We start from the raw sequence: 834 nt of genomic DNA on the forward strand, positions 1-834 counted from the left end.
ATGAATTCCATCGCCATTTCTGAGGAGGAATAAATAAACAGCCAAGAAATAGTCAAAAAGTCCACAGAATCCATCCAAAAGATGGAGTGTGATAGTGATATACCCGTAGACCCGATGAGCTGCCACAAATGCATCAGCGTAGAATCTACCGAGTGGAATCCAGGTGCAAGGAAACATTGTTTTAATTAAATGGCTTTTAAGTTTCTGAAGAGTGCAGTCTGTTCTCCACGAGAGCCAAGATGAACCATATGTCACCTGTTTCCATTGAACTTCACTCAGCTGTGGCAAGACAACAGTGAAGACCTCTGACCGGCAGCCATCGGTCACAAGCGGGTGCATCACTTCGCTGCAATCACTGACGGGTGGGGAAGATCTTGGATGACTGGTTCTTGCGACAATACGATATGAAATGAAGAGCTCTTCTTTTTTCCCCACCTTTCTCCAACAACTTAACATCTCATCTCTCAAAGCTCTCGCCCCCGAAAGTCTTTCCCTTGCGTCCTGCCGGCACCCTCCGACTCTCCCAAACCAAAGTCGGAGGAGGGGGGTCACGTGGCATTAATTGAGAAGAGCTCCACCCGGTCTGGGTCCCAGTACATGTTGGACGAATGGTAGACCAGCGACCAGACATATGGGATGAAGAACTCCTCAGGCTGGTCCTCCTCAACATACTTGAACTTCAGCTCTGGGAATTTCTGGAGTGACAAATGAAATTTTTATTAGTGGAAAAATGAGGAAGGAAAATGGGATTCCATCAGGAATCCCATTTTGCAAAGGGGACATGCAATGGATTCCATCCCAATGGAATCCCACTTTCTTTGCTCATTTTACCAT

The 834-nt window shown here is 46.5% G+C and overlaps 1 protein-coding gene across 1 annotated transcript in view; it reads right to left on the minus strand.

Annotated features, from left to right (window-relative positions):
* Positions 1–240: 240 nt before the first annotated feature.
* LOC140237396 (dymeclin-like) overlaps positions 241–834 on the minus strand; it is a 28,458-nt gene continuing 27,864 nt past the window's right edge. Inside the window, exon 15 of the mRNA XM_072317317.1 lies at positions 241–695. Within this exon, the coding sequence (XP_072173418.1) occupies positions 549–695 (147 nt within the window). The 3' untranslated portion in view covers positions 241–548. The remainder of the gene's footprint in view (positions 696–834) is intronic.

The sequence above is a fragment of the Diadema setosum genome, chromosome 14, assembly GCF_964275005.1.
Source record: "Diadema setosum chromosome 14, eeDiaSeto1, whole genome shotgun sequence".
NCBI classification, from domain to species: domain Eukaryota; kingdom Metazoa; phylum Echinodermata; class Echinoidea; order Diadematoida; family Diadematidae; genus Diadema; species Diadema setosum.